Here is a 20,356-nt window from a genome sequence, read left to right as displayed (position 1 = left end):
ATGCCATTCACTGAGCCAGAAGGATGTTCCCCATACTACATAACAACTTTTAAACATTCTGCACAAGCATTTTTAGGAACATGCAGAGTTCATTTGGACGCATTAGAACTTAAAACATATCTCTTTAGGGGCCTGCATGTGTACCTTCTCATGCTCAAAACAATTAAACATTCTCTAAAAAGTCCACGGGCCCAGCAACAGTTTGCATCACACTCATCACCAATGCCTTTTAAAGAACTCTAAGCCAAAATGAAAGACCCAAAGGTGCCTAGGAAACCAGCTAGTTCCAGTTTTCAAACAGATTCCATGAAACCCAAGGTAGCAGAGGCCCCACCGACCAATGGGGGTGAACACTGAGGGTCAGCACGCACGGCTTCCATGAAATATTTCATGTGTAAAAGATTCTGTAGCAAAAAAAAAAAAAAAACAAACCAGAAAAAAGAAAAGGAGCAGAGAAGAGACTGAGGTCTGTAGTGTGTAACTGATTTTACAAAGTCACACAGCGGGTTGGTGGATTATATGCTCTAGTATCAACAGTGCTTCCTCAATTTTCTCTTAACTGAGCTTATCAGCCATTGTTTAGCTCACAGGTTCTTAAACTTTTGAGATGACAATGATAATGTATTATGCATAATATCTATAACTATTTTCCTCAAAAAATTTATTTTATTGAAATAATTTAAACTGAAAATAAAACAATAAAAGATGCTGCATTAATTGCCCCCAAAAAGTACATTAGAAAGTTGTTCTGAGGGCACCTGGGTGGCTCAGTTGATTGAGCGACTGCCTTCAACTCAGGTCATGATCCTGGAGTCCTGGGAACGAGTCCTGTATTGGGCTCCCTGCTCAGCGGGAAGCCTGCTTCTCCCTCTGACCTTCCCACCCTCACGCTCTCTCTCTCTCTCTATCATTCTGTCTCTCTCAAATAAATAAAATCTTAAAAAAAAAAAAGTTGTTCTGAAAAATATGTTGTAGCCTAAGATAAACTAAGAGAATCACACAGTAGTAATCCAGTAACAATTATAATCTCGTAAGATGTTGAACTGTATGATTTTCACTCAAAATATCAATGTGAAACCAACAAGGTCTTACCAACTGGCTGAAGACAGCATCACCACCGTCATCCAATAAATCATACTCTTCAGTCACACTGGGAACAGTTCTCTGCCTCTGAGACTCAGGCTTGAAAGTATTCTCTTGAGCCGAATACCATTCTGTAAGGGTGGTTTGCTGTTTCTCTTCTAAATTAATAACAAAAGAAAGAGTAAGCAGATAAAAGTTTCAACTGGGGGAATATATGTCTTTGTTTAAAAAAATTAAGTGAATTTGAAAAATACTTAAACATTGGCCTAATTTTGGAGTTACTTTTTCAAAATACATTAATAAGAAACGTTCAGTAAAATTTGTAACACTGATCCTTAAGGACACATGAAACTGCTTCAGAACATCTAGTTCACTTTATTAGTGAGAAGTTTACTTCTAAGTGAATCCAAATTCAAATAACAGTATTTAGCCATACACTAAATACTGCTTAAATCAGCGACTAACATTCATAGAGCACTTTGTGAAAACCAGTTTACTGAACTTCTACACCATGCCAGTTGCTTGAGATAAAAGCTATACACTGTCTTCACCTTCAAAAATTTAGAGAACTACTAGTTTCACGATCTGCATATTACTACTTCAGCACTGCTCTGTGAAACAGGCACTGCTAACTGCTTTTCTTCAAGTGGAGAATCCAAATAACTTAAGATATCTGGCCAAGGTCATACAGACTACAAACAAAGGAATCAAAGCTTGAAGCCAAATCTTCTGTCATGATTAATATAGTTACAACTCAGCAAAAAAGGAATCTCACCCTAACTCAAAAGCTAAGAGATACTGTTAAGTCATGAGAAAAGATGTAGTAATGGACAAATAAAGCTAAATTTTAAGTTCAGATGCAACTCATAACAAAATCGAGGGGCGCCTGGGTAGCTCAGTTGGTTTAGCGTCTGACTCTCAATGTCCACTCAGGTCATGATCTCAGGTTGTGAGATCAAGCTGAGCGTGGAGCCTGCTTGGGATTCTCTCTCCCCCTCTTCCTCTGCCCCTCCACAGCCTCCGCCCCCTCACTAAGGATCACTCTCTCAGGAAAAAAAAAAAAAAAAAAAAATCAAGATTTGAAGCCTTGACATTTGTATCAAAGATGAGACTGTCATTACTCACATGCTACCCTTTTCCATCCTTCCTGCCCACTCCCCACTCCCGTCCCATGAGCTCTGCTATGGCATACTGCACTCTTACCCCCCCACCCCGTGGCCCATCACAGATGGGGCAGCACCTACCCCTCTGCCTCCTTACAATACTGGTTGCATCTCTGAATACAGACACACTCCTCCTCAACCCTGGCATCCACTGTCAGTTCCTCTCCACAGATTACAACTTATGGGCATAAACCACAATGTTTATATACAAAGGAAAAACACTTTCAAGTGTCCTTGCACTTCCACAGTCTAAGACTCTAAAAACTGTATCAATAGTACTTTAGTATTTGTTTGATAAAAAGCTTACCTCGTTGTTTTTCCTTTTTGTACTTTAACATTTCTTTGTTTGTGTATCCAGTAGTTCTTAAGATGTCTTCCAGAAACATTTCTTTCACTTCAAATGGTCTTCCCTGTACTAAACGACAGGAATACTTTAAAGAGTCAATTTGCATCTTAGAGATAATGCACACAAAAACATGAAAATCCTGAGTTAATGAACCGGAGTATAAAATCCAAAAGCAATTCCACAGGACAAGTGATCCTCATGATATTGTCCTTTAAACCTAATTCCGATTTTTATGTTCCAGAACTACTCATTCTTTGATTTCTTCCAGGGCGTATGTGTCTGCCATCATGCTAGGCACCATGAATACAAATCATAAGAAGGACAGCTGCCTCCGAATCTCCTAAAGCTTACATGCTAGCAAAGGAGACAAACATCAATCCAAAAATCCAGAATATAAATGTAAAACAAGAGTTGTAATAAGTCCTCTCAGAGAGAAGGACAAGATACCATGACATAAAGGGGGGTCTGAAGGAATTAAGAAAATCATCCTCTTAGAGAAGATGAGGACCAAAAGAAAGGGTAAACAAAATACTGAACTAACAGGAGAGGAAAAGGTGTACAATGAGGAGAACAAAAGCACATGCGAACATCCTATGTTGAGAAAGAAACTAAACAGCCAAGCTGGCTGGAACATGGCGAGAGACAGGGAGTAAAGAAGGGACTGCAATTTTAGATGAGGCAGGAGGAACAGGTAAGTTTGGGGTTTTTTTTTTAAGTATTTTATTTATTTATTTGACACAGAGAGAGAAATCACAAGTAGGCAGAGAGGCAGGCAGAGAGAGAAGGGGAAGCTGGCTCCCCGCCGAGCAGAGAGCCCGATGTGGGGCTCGATCCCAGGACCCTGAGACCATGACCTGAGCTGAAGGCAGAGGCTTAACCCACTGAGCCACCCAGGTGCCCCAAACAGGTAAGTTTTATTAAGGATTTAGGTCTTCATCCTGAGGTAAAAGTTATCCAAAGTCTTCAGATCAAGAAAGTGTTCAACATTCTCGGAATTCCATGTCAGAAAGGACCACTCTAGCTGCAATGGAGAGCAGAGATTTAAAAGAGAGCAGAAGGGATGGAACAGACTGGGTTATCATTCTGATAATTCACATGAAAGAGAACAACATTTGAATGAAACTGGTGATGATAAAAATGAACATGAGACAGACTCTAGAGACAGTCAGGAAGTAAAATCCACGAACTCAGCACTAAATTGGATGTGAAGGAACAATACGAAGCGTCAACCATGTTTCTTCGATGTCTGGCTCACAAAACTGGGTAGACAAGGTCATTCTCTGAGGTAACAAGAAAAGCTGAAAGCAACAGTTTGGCCAGTCAGAGTTGGAGTTTGGTTTCAGATGTGTCAAACATGAGATGCCAAAATGAGCTTTCAGTTAGCAGACACACACATTTTATGTGTCTCATCGTCTAAGAATATTATGAGAAGAAAGACAGGTTTGTGACTTAGGTGACTAGGTTGATGGTATGATTTACTAAAAGGGGCAACAGATGAGAAGTAGATTTTGTAGAACAGATTAAATATTTAGCTTGGGGGGCGCCTGAGTGGCTCAGTGGGTTAAAGCCTCTGCCTTCGGCTTGGGTCATGATCCCAGGGTCCTGGGATCGAGCCCCGCATCGGGCTCTCTGCTCAGCGGGGAGCCTGCTTCCCTTCCTCTCTCTCTGCCTGTCTCTCTGCCTACTTGTGATCTCTGTCTGTCAAATAAATAAATAAAATAAATAAATAAATAAATAAAATCTTTAAAAAAATATTTAGCTTGGGACTTATTAAAAAATGGTCTGCTTATAAGACATCTAAGCCCAAGGAGAACAGCTTCAATTGGAAATGAGGATTTAGGAGTCATGAGTTTGAAGAAGAAAGTAGAAGCCAAGGGCATGAATGAGAGCTTCCAGGGAAATCACTGGTGTGTCTCGTACCTAGGAGTACAGAGCAGGAAAAAAAGGAAAAACAAAAGAAAGAAAAGAAGGGAAGGTGAGTAAGGAAGAGAAAAAAAAAAATGGGTCAAGGGAAGAATGCCAATAAAATACCAACATATAAGCACACAAAGGAGACCATGAAAGTATGGACCCTAATGCAGAATACAAGACTTAGGAGGCAGTACTGTCAAGTAAATTATGGGATGAGAGCATTTCACACACAAAAAAGGGGGAAGCCAACCATGAGAAATACACAAAACTCAAGATCTTTGTGTAAAACTGAAATAGTAGGCTTGGCAATTAAATCAGTATCAAACACCTGTAAGAATACAAATGAACAGCCTCATGCACTACAGAAATACATATAAATAACTTCAGCTCTTCTGAAAAAGTACAGTGGCAAATTCTGTGAAAATTAAAAACAGATACACTCTTTTTACCCAACAATGTTACTTTCAGGAATCTCTCCCTAGGATTAAGAGCACCAGTATATAAGGATATACACACAAGGATGTTTATTACAACACTGTTTATGGTCGGGGGGAGAGGAGAGTTAGGACCAATCCGTGTCCGAAGATAAATGGTTAAATAAATCACGGTACATTCGCATTATGAAATATTAAAGCAGCTGCTTCAAATAATGAACTACATCTGCAGCTATGACACTGGAGGGCTTTTCAGGATGTAACGGCATATGAATAAAGCAAATTGCAAAATAATGTAGAAGGCATGTGCTCATTTCTCTAAAACCAGTTTAGACACATGTACATGGATGTGTCTGATATGTTATGAGCCTGGGGAGCATAAGAAAGGACATACACAAGGCTTTAACCTCAAGTAATATCAGCAAAGTAGGCCATAAACTGGAAAGAGGATGGGGCAATTTTGAACCTCTCTCTTATATATATTTGTACTATATCACTGAGGTAAACACACATAACTTATTCAATTTTTTTCCCAATTTATTTATTTTCAGAAAAACAGTATTCATTATTTTTTCACCACACCCAGTGGTGGGTATTAAAGAGGGCACGACTTGCATGGAGAACTTATTCAATTTTTAAGGAAGAAATTAATAATTTGCTTTTTAAAAGATTGGTGTCAAAACCAGTTTGGATTAAAGGACAGGACAAAAGTGAAAAGGCAGCCTATGTTGAAGTACATAGGAAGTAACATGGGAGGGCAGACTACTCTTTCAAGGAGTCTAGCAACAAAGGGGAAACGGGAGGACAGAATTAAAAGAGGATAAAGGACCAAAATAAAGCACATGTCCTTTTAAGACTAGAGAAGTGCCCTCACAACAGTCCCACAGAGTGTGGATGGAAAAGGAGAAGACAAAAATCTAGAGAGATTTTGAGGCATACCTCATAGAAAACAGAAATGGATGCTCCTACCTCAGGCCATTCCCCAGCTCCTATTACAATAAATATAATCAGGCAAAAAAAGTATACTTTCATAAAAATCCTAGAAGAAATCTGATCGTTTAACTTACTATGTATCACTGGACAACTTCCAAAATATCTTATAAAAAGATTTACATCCAAGGCGGCACTAGAAAGAATAAGTTTCAAAGTTGGGTGCTTTTGCAACAGATCTCTTAACTTTGTAAGTAAAAAATCACTAAATCGATCTCTTTCATGTACTTCATCCTGCAATAAACAAAAATAAAACCATGGAATAGTTAAAACATTATGGATGACAAAGACTTTAAAAGTACAGAACCATTAGGTTTTATAATAATTCAAATTTAATGTGAATAAATCCAATCAGTACTCATGAAAATTTTGTATTATGGATAACGCAGAAATAATCAGACATCAACAACCACCATGGGTAACAAAGCACCACCTCCTAGAGGATATAAAGGACAAACTACAACAAATTCTGAAGTACTGGAGCATAATGTATTTTTAATACATAGAAAATGTATTTAAATATGCTTTTAGGCACGCCCGGATGGCTCAGTCAGTTAAGCCGTTGCCTTCGGCTCAGGTCATGATCCCAGGGTCCTGGGATCAAGTCCTGAATCAGGCTTCTTGCTCAGCAGGAAACCTGCTTCTCTCTCCACCTCTGCCTACAACTCTGCCTGCTTGTGCACTCTTGCTCTTGCTCTCTCTCTCTGACAAATAAATAAATAAAATCTTTTAGATAAATAAATAAATAAGCTTCCATTAGCATTGGGGCATTGGTGCACCCTTTGGTTTGAAAGCACACAACTAGTAAGTTTCCAAAAGCTGCTTACTGCAAACTTATACAACTTAATCTAATGTTTTTCTGACACAAACTGGATAAAAACTTAGAATTTTTTTTTTTAAAGATTTTATTTATTTATTGTCAGAGAGAGAGGGAGAGAGAGCAAGCACAGGCAGAGGCAGAGGGAGAAGCAGGCTCCCCGCCGAGCAAGGAGCCTGATGTGGGACTCGATCCCAGGACGCTGGGATCATGACCTGAGCCGAAGGCAGCTGCTTAACCAACTGAGCCACCCAGGTGTCCCTAGAATTTTTTAATAAGGTGGTAATTCGTCCACTTCATCAGTAGCTACTTAATTTAGCAGCTGAATTATGAAGTTAAATGACTCCAAAGTGTACCCCAAAGCCCCACATCGGACTCCCTGCTCGGCAAGGAGCCTGCTTCTCCCTCTCCCACTCCCCCTGCTTATGCTCCCTCTCTTGCTGTCTCTCTGTCCAATAAATTAATAAAAACTTAAAAAAAAAAGTGTACTCCAAGACTAGGAAATACACAGTAGCTAAAATGAGGAATCAGATGACTAAGCACACAGAAAAAAGGAAACTTTCACCATTCTGGGAAATGCTAAGTACATGTATCATTTTCTCATATAAAAAGCACTTTGGAAAAACTTACCTACTTACTTTATTTGCCCTCATAAAACCTTACTTACATAAAACCTGAATTCTTACTGATAGTAAGAATATCTCTACTTAATACAAGTATTTATGTCTAACAATTACAGGCAATAGAAAGCAACCTGATTATAACAGCTGTTTAAAAGAATTGGTTCTCATACATATCCTATCCTAAAAATGTCATTACATATTCAACGTTCTAAGCAATCTGAGTTGTATATGACAAACTCGGCAATATTCTTACCACAATAACATGTGTCACAGTTGACAATGTACTATCTCCTGCCATCAACGTACGAAGCAATACCCCATTAGTGCAAAATGTCAGAAGTGTCTTTGGAGAAACCCTTTTTAAAAAAATAAAAATAAAGCATGCAATTACAACTCTTACATGTAATGAAAGCATGATCACCTTAAATGTTAGTCTCATATGCACTTTAATAAGGGTTACTTAAGGTTATTAATATAATGGAAAACTGGTATGCATGCTTTATGACCCAAGTTATGTGAAATATGTCTTTCATACCTGCTAATCTTACAAAATTTTTATTAACAGACTTTAATTAATTATTTTGTTAAGGAACCATAAATAGATTTTTTTTAAAAAAACTTTAACACTTTTTACTCAGAGGAAAAAAGTATATCATAAATGAGCAGCTTTTTGAATTACTACATCCAAACTACAGAGAGCAAAGAAACAGTACACTGATCAAGAAGGTACTACTAGTACCACTTCTAAAAATTAATTCCGTTACTATCATTTATTGTTTACTATAAACTTCACATCAAACCTGGGCTCTAGCTGCTTTTACTGGCCCCATTTTATAGATGAGAAAACTGAGGTTCAAAGAGGTAAAATTAAGTCTGCTTCGCTCTCTGACCTTCTCCTCGTTCATTCTCTCTCTCACTGTCTCTCTCTCTCAAATAAATAAAATAAAATCTTAAAAAAAAAAAAGAGGTAAAATTAACTAGTATTTAATCATAAAACTATGAAACGGGATTTGGAACTATGGCCCAACTCTTTTTTAACCTATGTATTCAAAACCTTACTAAGTTCAGTCATGACCTCAATATCTTATCAAAGACTTTCTTGAAGCAAAATGATCATCTAATTTTTTAACCAACATATGCTCTGTATTTAGTGAAATATAAACATTAGTCTTTTTGAAGAATGATCAAAAATAGGCTATCGGAGAACCAGCATTACCTGCTTTCTAATCGGATCTGATATCCAATTGTTTGACCAATCCTTTCTCTTCTCTCTGCAGCAACTCTTTCGGCCACAGCAATTGCGGCTAACCGTCTTGGCTGGGTACAAAATATACGGCAGGGGATACCATTTTTAAAGCAATCATCTAAAAGGAACTGAGGAATCTGAAATGAAAGTTTTAAAGTCCTATAAGATGACATGATTATACACCCAGAAAGTCCAGTGGAAAAACTACTGGAACTAAAGCAAAGTTCTGTAACATGTCCTAACATAAAATAATCTTAAAATCAACAACTTTGATATAACTTCTAACAATCGACTAGAAAATGTAGTTTTAGAAGATCTTATTTACAAGAGACACTAAAATATTAAAAACAAATTTATATACAGAGCGCCTGGATGGCTCAGTTGGTTAAACATTCAACTTTTGACTTTGATTTCGGCTCAGGTCATGATCTGAGGTATAAAATCCAGCAATCTTGTCGGGCTGTGCCCTAGGGGTAGAGCCTGCTTAAGATTCTCTCTCTCTCCCACTGCCCCTCGCCCACCCTCTCATTCTAAAATAAAATTTTAAAAATTCATATAAAAACAGTTAACTCTTGCACAAAGAAGACTATAAATTACAACTAAAAGACATGAACTGGATAAAGAAATACGACACAATCTTGAGTAGAAATAATCAGTAATTGCAAAAATGTCAATTCTCCCCAAATTATCTATGAAATAAATGAAACAACAATCCAAATTCCATTGGGATTTTTTAAATAGTGAAAAGCCTAAAGAAAACCAAAACAGCCTAATACTGGGATTGTAGGAACCTTTCTACACTCAATTCAAACAGGTCAGAAAGACAAAAAATTAAGTCTTTCCCACCCCACCACTATCAGTAGTCTCCAAAAAAGTAACTACTATTTCTTATGAATGCTTTTGGGGGGAAAGTATTCACACAATTTAAAGTATTTGTGTATATAAACGGGTTTTTATTCACATAAAGTGATTATTGTACTAAATGTTTATAATTTGCAGATTTCCCTTAACCTGCAGATCTACCCACTCCACTCTAATAGCTGTATATTCCATCCTATGGATGTGCTGTAATTTAACAAGTATCACGTTAAATTATCTCCAGTTTTTTAGGTTATTACTGATGCTTGTTATTTTAAAAACTGTGCAGTGAATACCTATCTTCATAAACGTTTGCATATACATTATATATATGTGTGTCAAGTGAAAGAGTATATAAATTTAATTTGGACAGAAGCATCACCAACATGCCCTTCCAAAACAATTTATACTTATACCCATAAAACAGAAGATGCTGTTTCCCCAACACCTACTCAAATATTGAATATCATCAACTTTTAAATTTCTGCCAATCTGATAGTTGAAAAAAATTTTTTTAAGATTTTATTTATTTATTTGACAGAGAGAGATCACAAGTAGGCAGAGAGGCAGGCAGAAAGAGAGGGGAAGCAGGCTCCCTGCTGAGCAGAGAGCCCAACATGGGGCTTGATCCCAGAACCCTGAGATCATGACCTGAGCCAAAGGCAGAGGCTTAATCCGCTGAGCCACCCAGGCGCCCCATGATAGTTGAAAAATTTAATTGTTCTTTTGATTTCATCTCTTTAACTGTGAGTGAGAGAGAACTTCATTTTACACATGTCTTGGCCTCTAGGATCTTTTTTAACTTGACTAGTTTATCCAGAAGTGTAAAGGAACCCAAATGAAGAAATACTTAAAAAGAGAAGATAGTAAAGAGGAATACTATGCTACACATTGTAAAACTACAAAAAGCAAAAAGAGGGATCTTGGCACAAAAATAGATAACTAAAGATAAAACAAAAAATTCCAGGGGTGCCTGGCTGGCTCAGTGGGTTAAGTCCTCTGCCTTCGGCTCAGGTCATGATCCCAGGGTCCTGGGATCAAGCCCCACATTGGGCTCTCTGCTCAGTGGGGAGCCTGCTTCCCCCTCTCTTTCTGCCTGTCTCTCTGCCTATTTGTGATCGCTGTCAAAAATTAAATAAAATATTTGAAAAAAAAAAAAACAAACACAAAATAATTCGAGAAATGGAGCCAGGTACTATAGAACTTAGTATTTGATCAAAAGTGGTACCCTAACTAAAAAGGAAAAGAATAATTAAATAAAAATTACATTGGAACAACTAAATAATAACATGAGGAAAACAGTGAGATTCCTACCTGATATGATATTATAAATTCCAGATGGACTTTTTAAAACTTTAGTACAAAAATACTAGAATAAAATATTTATAGGAAAGTGTTTTTTTAATCCTGGGGTAGTAAATGCCTTTCTTAGCATGGCTCAAAGCCCTAAAAAATGACTGACAGGTTGGACTAAATAAAAATGTGAAACTAATACAAAGGATACCACAAGCAAAGCTAAAAACACAAACAAAAAACTGACGAAATCATTTTTAGGATCTCTTAACAGGCAACAGACATATACCCATAATACATAAAAATATGTACCCAAAATATATAAAATATATATTAAACAGTTAAAAATAAACCAAAAATAGGGCACCTGGGTGGCTTAGTAAGTTAAGCGACTGCCTTCAGCTCAGGTCATGATCCCAGAGTCCTGGGATCGAGTCCCGCATCGGGCTCCCAGCTCCATGGGGAGTCTGCTTCTCCCTCTGACCTTCTCCCCTTTCATGCTCTCTCTCACTCTCTCTTTCTCTCTCAAGTAAATAAATAAAATCTTTTAAAAAACTTCAGATATACTGAATATCTAACTTCTGCCGGCACAGTCCCATAGTCCTAATTACCACAAAACTCCCTTAAGATGAGGTTCATTTAAAAAAATACTAAATAAACCAAAATTTAAAAATAAAACCAGGGGCGCCTGGGTGGCTCAGTGGGTTAAGCTGCTGCCTTCGGCTCAGGTCATGATCTCAGGGTCCTGGGATGGAGTCCCGCATCGGGCTCTCTGCTCAGCAGGGAGCCTGCTTCCTCCTCTCTCTCTCTCTGCCTGCCTCTCTGCCTACTTGTGATCTCTGTCAAATAAATAAATCTTTAAAAAATAAAAAAATAAAAATAAAAATAAAACCAAAATGATTAAAAATAATCCAAATTTCTAATCTGGATTAAAATTAAACCAAAATGATTAAAAATGAACCAAAATGATTAAGCCAAATGAAAAATAAGGTATAAATAAGCAAACCACAGAACAAGCAAAAATGAAAAATACTCAACTAAGAAAGGAAATACAAATTAAAACATTATTTCTTGTTTATCAGATTAATAAAGGTAAATCATTGCTGCCCAAGCTTCAAAGAAATGGGAACCTTCAATATCTTCAATTTTATTATAATACAACTCTCTTTTGAGTTATCAGACAATAACTAGCTAATCTAGCTACTAAAATTAAACTGCCACATTCTTGACCAAGCATTTCCACTCCTAGGAACTTATCCTATGAAACTACTCCCATAAATTAGCAAAGAAGTGTTAGAATACAATATTAAGAAGTCTAAGACAAGAATAAAATCCCTGTTCTGCCACTTCTTAGCTATGGGAATTTGGACAGATTATATCTGTAAGTTCCAGTTTTTATTCCTCACCTGTAGAGACAATAAAAAGCCTACATGTGTTGAGGTTACTGAGAGATTTAAACGAGAGAACTCAAAAGTTCAACACATAGTAAATTGTCATTTTTTATCATTGTTATTGTAAAATGTTCGGGAATACTATAAAGTTTTTTTAAAAAATGAGTTATATCTTTGGGGCGCCTGGGTGGCTCAGTTGTTAAGCATCTGCCTTTGGCTCAGGTCATGATCCCAGGGTCCTAGGATCAAGCCCCAAGTCTGGCTCCCTACTCTACGGGAAGCCTGCTTCTCCCTCTCCCACTCTCCCTGTTTGTGTTCCCTCTCTTGCTGTGTTTCTCCCTGTCAAATAAATAAGTAAAATCTTAAAAAAAAAAAAAAATGAGTTATATCTCTAGCTACTGAAAAATATCCTATAACTTTTAAGTGAAAAAAGCAAGATGCAAAAGGCATATTATTTCATGCTTGTTTGTTTATATATATATATGGCGCCTGGGTGGCTCAGTGGGTTAAAGCCTCTGCCTTCAGCTCAGGTCATGATCTCAGGGTCTTGGAATCGAGTCCCACATTGGGCTCTCTGCTCAGCATGGAGCCTGTTTCCTTCTCTCTCAATATGCCTGCCTCTCTGCCTACTTGTGATCTCTCTCTCTGTCAAATAAATAAATAAAATCTTTTTAAAAAAATAAAATATATATATATATAGATCAGTGGTTATATATAATATCTAATATGTTATATATATATAATTATACATGTACATATATATATATCAGTGCTCTAAAGAAAATGAAATGCAAAGGCATCAAAAAAATTAAAAAAAAAAACAAAATACATACTCCAAGTTTCTTACAAAAAATGCATGGAGAGTAGCAAGAGAATTAGACATCTTTCACTTTCTATGTACTATTTTCCATAATGTTTGAATTTTACGTAATGAACATGAACAGTGAACATGAAAATGCAAAAGGCAATTAACTTCCTAATGCTAGTAAAGGCAAGATGAAACTGGATAATGATATGAACTTTAAATTCTGTTACATTTATATCCCAAAAAACAGACACATCAGTAATTTTATTTGAACTCCTCAAATAAGATGTGATCATTTCTTAGGTGTAAACCCAGTAAATTAATAGTTTCTTCTCGAAAAGCCATAATCAAATAATCCATTTCTAATTAAATTCTCAAGTATCGTCATACCTAATATAATGATATACATAATTGTGAAAATAAGCATACCTAATGCCCATATACAAAGATCATTTAGCAAGGATATTAAAATAATTTAAATGAAAACATAAATTAAATTTGTCATAACTTTCATATTCTCCCTTCAGTATATGTGCTGCCAAAGTGAGCTCTTGTAATCCCTGCTCAATATAATTAGAATGAGTACAATTAAAACCCACTGGCAAAACTTACTCTAATACTAAATCAACAACTGAACCGATTCTCTGGAATGACTCCATGGAATTCCAATTACTCATAAAAGGACTTACTCTAAAAAAAAAATCTTATATATTGCGCTCAGGTAAAAATTTCATCATGTTTTTCATTATCCAGTTTTAGAGGCTCATGTTTTAGGCATAGTTATACCTCTGTAAAAATGGCTAAGTCCTTCAAGTGAGTAAGTGGTAAACTTTATAGTCAACTTTGCCTCTACCCCCTTGCCTTACCTATGGACTAGTCTTATTACGCCAACCAATATGACCATAGGAAATGTTAAGCAATTGTCAAAAGCAAATTTCTGTGTCCATAAAAGAAGAGAAAAAAATGTAAAATTATATTGACTATTCTATCTGAATCTATCAAAATCAAAGTAATTTTACTATTTTAACATGTGAACATGTAAAGAACATAAACAAGGTCAAATCACTATACCATACTTACTTCCAATCCGTCACCCAATGAGGGAAATTGTGTACTGAAGCCCTTTGATACTAAACATCCAAGTCAAACCTGTCATACTAATTCCATTCTAGAGCCAACTTTATTTTTTTAAACTGTATCATTAATATTAAGGAATCTCCTTCTACACCTGTCACGAAGCCCAGGCTGGGTTAACAGGGATGAGTCCTAGAGGTAATTACACACGACTCTGGACTTTCTGGTTATAAGCACTGTCATTCTCTCTCTACCTCAGCCAAAAACCCAGACTCCTGAGGCCTCGATCCCTGCCTCCCTATTCAAGGGAGATGCCGAAGCCAACGATGTAGGAGGCTTTCTCAGAGGAGAAGACGACTTTGTCTTTCCAGAAGACAAACCCTCTACTTTGTTTTATGAGACGGATAGCAACCCCAAACCACAAACAGGTTGGGACCTGCGCAGGCCTCAATGTCTACAGTCAACTTTATATTAACAAACCATTGTTAATACCGCTATTAATTTAGCTGCTACATACAAAACACTGGTAGGCTCATTACACACATCTCTAAACTTCACCGTAAATGGGAGCAATTATTAGCTCCATTTTACAAATGTGGGCTCTGGCTCACGGAGGTTACAAGACTAGCCTCGTCCATATCCCTTTATGCCCAATCATATGCCCCACGTCTATTTGTTTTTTTTAATATTTTATTTATTTGACAGACAGAGATCTCAATTAGGCAGAGAGGCAGGCAGAGAGAGAGAGGAGGAAGCAGGCTCCCTGCCAAGCAGAGAGACCTATGCGGGACTCGATCCCAGGACCCTGAGATCACGACCTGAGCCTAAGGCAGCGGCTTAACCCACTGAGTCACCCAGGCGCCCCCCCGCCCCATCTATTTAAACAAAGCCCCAATGTGCTAGCTTAAAAGTATTATTTTAAAACATTTCCTTTCTATAAACTCTCAAAGTGCACTCCCAGCAGTATTTCTAAAATAACTACTAAGTAACCAAAAGGGGCTTTTTTGGTTAAAATACATTCAGTACAAATTTGATATAAAACTATCCTGTGGGATAAAATATTGTTTTCCATAAAAAACAAAGAAGAAACAAACCTGCGTGGTCTTTCCAGACCCAGTTTCTCCTACAATCAAAACTACTTTATTTTCTTTAATTATTTTAACAATTTCTTCTTGTTTCTCAAACACAGGCAGAGACTGCCTGAAAGAATCAAATTCCGATTCCCCTCTTTTCACTGGAATCTGAGGTATGCCATTGTTGAGTCGCCCACTTGTTTTGCTCATTTCCCGGTTTTCTTTGAAAATGAATAAAAGAACAAAAAAAATTATGGTCAGCAATGTTTAAAAAGTGTACAAAACAAAGATATGTAATTTCCAATGTAATTCCATTCGAATGTTTCTTCTCTACTCAGTCTACATAAAGTTAGCGAGCAATGCACCACTGCTGTACTCCTACACTTAATACTCTTTAAAAACAAATTACAAATTTCGGTTATCAATCAAAAAACCAATTTCTAAAAGTATTTCTGGTGCATAATGTTTACAAATGAACAAAAATCAATCACTCTGTAACCACTAAAAATATAACGGGATTCTGATATCCTAAAAGAGTTTTCTTGCTTGCTTCTATCTGCTTGCTTCTATGAATAACGACACAAAAAACTAAAATGGGAAACAACGTGCATAACAAGTCTTTTATGCACAATATGAAAACACATCGTGGAAACAGTAATAGTCTGTATGTGTAAAGTTAAATATGTAAGACAATGTGATCATATAGAATACGTATAAATATAAGGTCCTAATCTTAACAAATTTCCTTATTAAGAATTTGAGTCAGCATCTACATTTAATTAATAAGCAGACAGGAATAAAAAAGAGGCATGATGTGTTTTATATTCTTCACATAACTCAAAACATTTTCTTTAACTCAAAACATTTTTGTGGCCATGTATTTAGAACTTAAATTCCTTGCTATCTAGGACTATGTATTTTCTACACTGTGCAAACCTACTCCAACAGACAATGGAAATATTGCATATCTGTCAGTTTAGGTAAATAATAATTTTCTAAGAAGTTATTTTTCCAAATAATAAAATTAAAACTTCATTTTATAACCTAAAAATATTATTTATCTACCTTCTGGCAAGTTAGTGTACTGAAGACTCTGCCCTCTTACCAGAAGCTAAAGCCCCAATTCAAAAGCTCACTGATTAGCATGTCTCAGCAGTGTAACATAGGAAAGTCCAAACTGTGGAGTCAAATTCCAGCTCTGCAGTTTAGTGGCTAGTTGAGTAGCCTTGAGTAAATTACTTAACTGCTCTGAACCCATTTAATCACCCCTGAAATAGAGGAAATTCTGGCCTTGGAAGGTTCTATGAGGCCCTATATAAAGAGTTTATCACATTGTCTAGCACACAACGGGTGCTCAATAGACAGCTGTCACTGTGACACGTAAAGACTTGTCCAACTTCATCACACGCCTTAACACTGCATGTCATTCCAAAACTTCCACAGTTCTTTCTCATTTCTAACAGACAATTCAAACTGAGAAATCTTATTGCATCTTAGTTTTTTAAAAAAAATAATAAATTTAAAATGGTAAAAGAACAGTCATCAAATAATAGGACAGACAAGGAAGCTCCCCAGAAAATACATACCAGCTTCAACTGCAAACACATTTCCTCTTTCTGTTTTAGGTAGAAGTTCAGTACGCTCTTTATTGGTGACAGGAAATCTCTGAATTAGGCTCCTAACAGCATGTTTTGTATTATGAGTCAAATTACAGGTCATCATTGCATGAGCTGTTTCTGATCCATCTTTCTTCTTCACAGTTAGGTATCTATTTGCTCCCTTTCTGAATATTAATAAAAATCATTTATTTACTACATAGAGTCAATTTGTTCACAAATGATGTATGCCTGCTTAGAAAACATGTCTCAAGTAAAACATTGAAAAAAATCAAAATGCTTTGGGAGAAGATGCTGAGAAGTCTATAAGAAGGGGGTTTGGTGCTGAAGTGGCCACAAGACCATGTTCAGTTAAAATCTCAAACTGCAGCAAATCCAGATTTTAAACCCCCAAGTGGCTTACTTACCCACAAATGTTAAAGTCTGACTTAGCAGACTTCATGGTGGATGAAACATCACCAGTTGGAAGCATACAGAGGGAGAAAACCAAACTCAACAACAGAATCTAAAAACACTAATAAAAAAGGTACAGTTCATGGCCCGCTGAATGTTTCCATAGTATGCTGGTAATGTTGCATCCCATGAAAACCTGTTGAGAACCAAGCTTAGGGGCTGGACCAAAAAAGCATAAATCAACATTACTGATAAGTATTTTCACATGCATCTTGGGAAAAAGAAATTTTTCAAAGCTTTGGGCTCTCGCCTTCAGTTACAAAGTCATTACTGATACATCTTTATAACTGTTAACAAATTATTTGATGTAAGTGTATTTGTGGCTTCAATTGGTCCAGGACTGACGATGTCTTTTGTCTTTTATGACTTCTGTAGCTCCAAGAGTTTCAGGTACAATGTTAAACACACAGGAAGTCTTCAAATGTGTTTTGACTGATTTAAAAATGCATGTCCATAATCTAATACAATAGAGTACTCGTCAAAGCACTCAGGATCTAAAAGCATACCAACATGGATTTGAATCCTAGTTCCACCACTTATCAGCTGTGGGACTGTAAACAAATTATTTAATAGCTCTGACCCTAAGATAATAGTAATACCTGCCCCAAAGGATTACTCATGACTATATATAATGCATATAAATGGCAAAATCTGTTACAAAGTAAGTATTAAATGAAGGAAAGCTATTATTACATAGTCTGGGAAAAAATAACTTTTTTTTAAAAGTTACCCAAAATATTTCATAAAACATTCTACCACTTGTTACTGTCACTATCACATTACAGAAGTGAGCAACAAAACCACAAATACAATGAAAAGTACATGTATACTTTTCCTAATTTTCATTAGATTTAAAAAATTTTAACAATATTTTCACAGCAAAAACAATATTGAACTGGAGATTAACCTATACAGTTTGAGCTGTCTAAGCCTTAAGTGAGACTTTTGAGTTACCAAGATTTTTAATTTCTAGAAACTTTATGGAATGCTTTAACAAATTATTAAGTGTTCAGAACTATCTAATCCATTCCTTAACAAGCTCTTAGTGATCTTTAAATTATGAGATAAAAGTGAAATAAATAAATTTAATCTGATCTAAGAATTTTGGTTATTTCTATGGTAAATTATGAACTACTGGATTCTAGAGATGATCTCTGCAGTAGGTTCTTCTCCCACGGACCTTTCTGAAAACTCAGCACAATCATTAGAGACACAATTATTCACTCCCCTCCTGTGCCATTTATTTCATAAAACTTTCAACTACAGAAGACAGGAAGTGTCCTGGAATGAATGAGCACTAGAGCCAAGAGCCAGGAGTCTTGTGTTCAACTAATTAGCTATGTGATCAAAAATTTTATTCCTCTCACACCATACACAAGTTAATTTAAAAATCTCTACTGTATCTATCAGCTCCAAGAGGCTTTAATTTTCTTGAAAACTGTCTCTGGAAAGTTCTGCCGTATCTTACCTTTAACTAATTTTATTTCATTCATTCATTCAATCATTCATCATATATTGAGCACCTACTGTATGACAGGCACTATGCTAGAAGCTGGGATTACAAAGTTGAGTAGAATATACTCTCCTCACAAGCTCACAACTAAAATGGGTCAGGTTCAAACTTTCCTAGCATAAGCTGCTTGCTAATAATACAGCATTTAAGTACAAAAATAACTTCAAAGTAAGCATGTGTGAGTACTTGGCCATTACCATTTAAAATTTACTGAATTCATTTTGAACACAGATGGTATGGTAGAAAGATATAATCAACTTGATAGTTTCTATATTTCAGGAAGATTCTACTTGTGGCTCCTAGTGCTCTCATTCCTGCCACATTCAGCACCAGTAACAGTGGTAAATGATAAAAAGATTAGTAAAATGTTCAATAAAATATTTGTCTTGTTGTGAGGATGAAAACATTCAACACAAAAGAGATTTGTCCTACTTTGTAAACCAACATACTGAGATCTCGTTATGCTTTCATTCCGAAGTGGCACTACTCTGAAGAAAACCATTAAGAGACTCCTTTTCAAAGCAAAATTAACTAGAAACTAGCTGCACAATGCTAAATAAATTAATGTCACAATTTTTTCAAAATAAAATGCAAGCTCCACGTGTGATTTTTAAACATAAATGTGCTAATATTACAGGCAAGATCATAGCATCTAACTTTCAAAGTGTAAAAGTAATCAATACATGCTATCAGAAAGTTTGGCATTTCCATGACTTCTTCCTTTTTATTTTTTTTTAAAGATTTTATTTATTTATTTGACAGGAAGAGAGAGATCACAAGTAGGCAGAGAGACAGGCAGAGAGAGAAGGCGAGGCAGGCTCCCTGCTGAGCAGAGAGCCCGATATGGGGCTCGATCCCAGGACCCTGAGATCATGACCTGAGCCGAAGGCAGAGGCTTAACCCACTGAGCCACCCAGGCGCCCTGACTTCTTCCTTTTTAAGAAAAACTATTAACTCATCAAATTTGATGCAATTTTAATATTAACTTGTCAATTGATACAGCACATTACTGAACATTTACCTCAAATAGAACCATATGCCTTAGTATTCTCCACTCTCCTAATCTGTAAACAGTTGAAAAAATCAGCTAGGTAGCACCTGGGTGGCACAGTAGGTTAAGTGCCCAACTCTTGGTTCCAGTTCAGGTCATAATCTAAGGGTCATGAGCCCCTCATGGGGCTCCGTCCTGGGCATGGAGTCTGCTTGAGATTCTCTCTCTCCCTCTGCCCCTCCCCTTACCCCCTGCTCATGCACGTGCACACGCACACGCACACTCTACCTCTCCCTCTGCCCCTCATCCATGCACCCGCACACTCTCTCTCTAATAATCCTTTTCTTAAAAAAAAAAATTAAGCTAAAAAGCCAAAATCTGAGATGACAACGTAAGAAGCTCACAGCCACCAAGGAGCTAAATGTCTCAAAAAATAATCCACATTCATACGATGCCTTACAGATGCATCATTTCCTATTTCCTTAATTTATATAACTTCCTTTAGGCAGAAAGATGCAAAGACCTAACTCCAAACCATTTTCTTCCCAATACTGTAGAATAGAATTGTAAATTTATTGAAGTTTATATCACACTAATTTGTACTTTCTTCTGTGATTATGTGGAAATTAATAAACCAATCAGTTAACTCTGTCACTAAAGTTGCTCTCATGTAATG

At 36.5% G+C, this 20,356-nt stretch overlaps 1 protein-coding gene across 3 annotated transcripts in view; it reads right to left on the bottom strand.

The window, feature by feature from the left end:
- The window catches only part of YTHDC2 (YTH domain containing 2), a 76,310-nt gene that overhangs the window by 49,002 nt on the left and 6,952 nt on the right, over positions 1-20,356 (bottom strand). For all 3 annotated transcript variants that reach the window (XM_044262992.1, XM_044263000.1, XM_044263008.1), the window contains exons 3-9: positions 16,694-16,890; positions 15,129-15,328; positions 8,584-8,750; positions 7,621-7,723; positions 6,005-6,161; positions 2,554-2,661; positions 1,093-1,241 (exon numbers count right to left, since the gene is read on the bottom strand). In XM_044262992.1, the coding sequence (XP_044118927.1) occupies positions 1,093-1,241; positions 2,554-2,661; positions 6,005-6,161; positions 7,621-7,723; positions 8,584-8,750; positions 15,129-15,328; positions 16,694-16,890 (1,081 nt within the window). The remainder of the gene's footprint in view (positions 1-1,092; positions 1,242-2,553; positions 2,662-6,004; positions 6,162-7,620; positions 7,724-8,583; positions 8,751-15,128; positions 15,329-16,693; positions 16,891-20,356) is intronic.

This window comes from Neovison vison, chromosome 1, assembly GCF_020171115.1.
Source record: "Neovison vison isolate M4711 chromosome 1, ASM_NN_V1, whole genome shotgun sequence".
Classification (NCBI taxonomy): domain Eukaryota; kingdom Metazoa; phylum Chordata; class Mammalia; order Carnivora; family Mustelidae; genus Neogale; species Neogale vison.
This window is presented reverse-complemented; position numbering and strand designations above follow the sequence as displayed.